At 37.6% G+C, this 3176-nt stretch overlaps 1 protein-coding gene across 1 annotated transcript; it reads left to right on the top strand.

Moving 5' to 3' along the window:
• On the top strand, positions 1-2903 carry LOC133287810 (uncharacterized). Its single transcript, XM_061485491.1, has 2 exons — positions 1-243; positions 1126-2903. The coding sequence occupies exon 2, from the start codon at positions 1258-1260 to the stop codon at positions 2737-2739; it is 1482 nt and encodes a 493-aa protein (XP_061341475.1). The 5' UTR covers positions 1-243; positions 1126-1257; the 3' UTR covers positions 2740-2903.
• The last annotated feature ends 273 nt before the right edge of the window (positions 2904-3176 follow it).

Here is a 3176-nt window from a genome sequence, read left to right as displayed (position 1 = left end):
CCAGTGCAGGCTTAACCTACGAATTACGAAACACCTCTTCTTCTGTGTTATTTTGACGGGTCGAAGAAGAAGAAGAAGAAGAAGAAAATTAGGCCTTTTTATCTTTCTTTCTTTTTTAAAAAATAAATAAAATAAAAGAGTCTGACTAGAAAACATGGTTGTTGATGATATGGTGGAGCACATCATTATCGTCGGTTGCGGAAGTTCCTCTTCTTCTCGATTGTCCGATGCTTATCCTAAAAGGTAAATACCCATGTTTCTAAACATTTTTTTTTTTTTGCAATCTTTACAACAATATATTTCTCTTATATATGTCTATGTGTGTGTCTATATATATATATATTGAGTTTGCAAAAAAAAATTTATGGATTTGATGTTTTGATTCAGTGTGTCCCAACTGATTTTGGAGTGTTTATGGGACTAGGGTTAGATACAATCTTCTTTCAGCTTTGTGAAATCTCTTCCTAACTCTCCTTAAATAGAGATTGGAGAGATATCATTCCTTATATATGTCCATTTCTCTTGTTATTATACCCTGCTTCAAAGATCTAAAAATTATGGTCATGTATATATGATTATAAAATATCAAACAATAATAGAATTAAATGTGTAAAAGTGTGGACCTTGTTAGGCCATCATAAAGCTGGAGGAAAGAAAGCAACTTGATGCACTAGGATCTTCCTCTATATGTTGGCTCACAAGGCTTAATCTCAATATAAATAGGCTAGATATGAGACCTGGCAAGATATTCAAGAAAGAATTTGTATCCATGGGTCCATCCATCATGGAAACCAGGGTCACACCAAAACCCAACTTATCATTATCACAATGCACTAATCAAAATAATTGAAATTAGAATACCTACTAACCCGATTAATTTTAAAACACAAAACTAATTAATTAATATTATCCAGATATAGGAAAATTTCTATCACTGTTGTGTAGTTTATATATATATATATATGGAGAGAGATATTTATATATATGGCTAGAAGAATACACAAGTTCTCATTTTAAATCTTATAGGTTTTTTTTTTTAAATTTGAAAAATTGAAATTGTTGGTTTTATTATCCATTTATGTGGATGTGTGAGAATTCTGTTATCTGATTATGTTATGAATATAGGGCATTGATGGAGGGGAGATATAGTGGGGATTGATTTGCAGAAGGTGTTTATAAGATTGTTCTATCGAGTTACTTTTGGGATGGCAACATTGAACCGACCAGCAACAAAACTCATCAACGAGATGAGGTAAAATGGGCCATTCTCGTCTTGATACTTTGTTAATGGAGAATCATCACCCATCCACGCTGTTGTCCATGGATTCAAGTGCATCTTCTCATGAGGAACTGGATTTGGTGATGAATACACAAATCATAATTTCAGGTCCACCCGACATCAATTTGCCTCCGTCAGCAGAACGTAGCAGCCTGCCTTCACAGCCATGGAATTCTGTCACGTGTGATATTTTAGATGTTGGTCTTGGTACTCAAGGATATGAGACTGAGAGTTTTCTCAACCTGCCCAAAGCTGGAAGGAAATGTGCAAAGCGAAATGATAGCATATGGGGTGCCTGGTTTTTCTTCAGTTTTTACTTTAAGCCTGCATTGAATGATAAATCTAAGGCCAAGTTTATCAGGGACAGCAATGGTGTTTCAGGGTTTGATAAATCTGATCTTAAGCTTGACATTTTCATGGTTCAACATGACATGGAAAATATGTACATGTGGGCTTTCAAGGAGAGGCCTGACAATGCATTGGGAAAGATGCAGCTGAGGAGTTACATGAATGGGCATTCTCGCCAAGGGGATCGCCCTTTTCCATTTAGTGTTGACAAGGGTTTTGTTCGATCCCACAGGATGCAACGAAAGCATTATAGAGGACTTTCAAATCCCCAATGTGTCCATGGCATTGAGGTTTTTCCATCACCCAATCTGATGGGCCTCAATGAGGATGAACGGAAAAGGTGGATGGAACTCACTGGCCGAGATTTGAATTTTGCAATCCCACCTGAAGCAAGTGATTTCAGTTCATGGAGAAATCTTCCCAACACGGATTTTGAGGTTGAGAGTGCTTCAAATGTACTCACGAAGAAGCTGCTAAATGGATCTGGGTTGAATTTGTCAACTTTTCTGTCTAATGGTGATGGGTTGGACCTATCTCCTGTCAGCAGCAAGAAGAGGAAGGATTTTTTCCCTCATGGAAATGGTGAAGAATGTTACTTGGCTGTTAATCCTCCATCTGATCGGATTCCAGATATAGAATTGCATCCTAGTGAGCCACACTGGTTAAATGACTTTTCTGGGGTGATGAAGAGTGTTTATGGACCAGTTACTGCTACAAAATCTATATATGAGGATGAACAAGGTTACTTGATCATTGTCAATTTGCCGTGTGTCGATCTTCCGAGCGTTAAAGTTTCTTGGAGGAACACTCTTACACGTGGGATAATAAAGGTTTCTTGTATGAGCACATCTCGAAAGCCATTTATCAAGAGACATGATAGGACATTCAAGCTGACAGATTCAGCCTCAGAACACTCCCCACCTGGAGAGTTTGTCCGTGAAATCTCACTTTCAACTCGAATTCCTGAAGATGCCAATATAGAAGCATACTATGATGGGCCAGGATCAGTGCTAGAGATCATGGTGCCAAAACTTCGTGCAGGACCAGAAGAGCATGAAGTTCGTGTTTGCCTTCGTCCTAATCTGGGAGGGAATGATCTTATGTTGACTTGACAAAGGCACTTAACAAAAATTGTTAGGATTGCCAACATGGTGCATAAATAGTTGTTTTGCTAACTTTGTGTACCGTACAGTTTGATCTATGATACAAATGAGTGTATCTCACATTTGTCTCTTGCAATTCTAGCTCACTAATTGCCATGGTTAGTTATTTTGTTCCCCTTCATTGTGATTGTAGGAATTATTTATCTTTGAAAGAAAAATTTATCAAAGCATACCTTGCTTTGTATGTTTTCTATTGACTTGCCTTATCCAACTGGTGCGGATTATCGCATCACAGGGTTCTAATATTTGGGTTATCCGATTCCTTAACCCATCACACAGAACTATCTATAGTTCTGGATTTAATGTTACATCTTTTTAATGTTACATCTTCAAGTAGAGGGCAATGTCTCCCACCGAAAGAGTGTTTGTTCCTGAGTGGAGTTAGA

This window comes from Gastrolobium bilobum, unplaced genomic scaffold (genome assembly GCF_033153095.1).
Source record: "Gastrolobium bilobum isolate Gb01-03AN ecotype WA unplaced genomic scaffold, APGP_CSIRO_Gbil_v1 utg7986, whole genome shotgun sequence".
Lineage (NCBI taxonomy): Eukaryota > Viridiplantae > Streptophyta > Magnoliopsida > Fabales > Fabaceae > Gastrolobium > Gastrolobium bilobum.
This window is presented reverse-complemented; position numbering and strand designations above follow the sequence as displayed.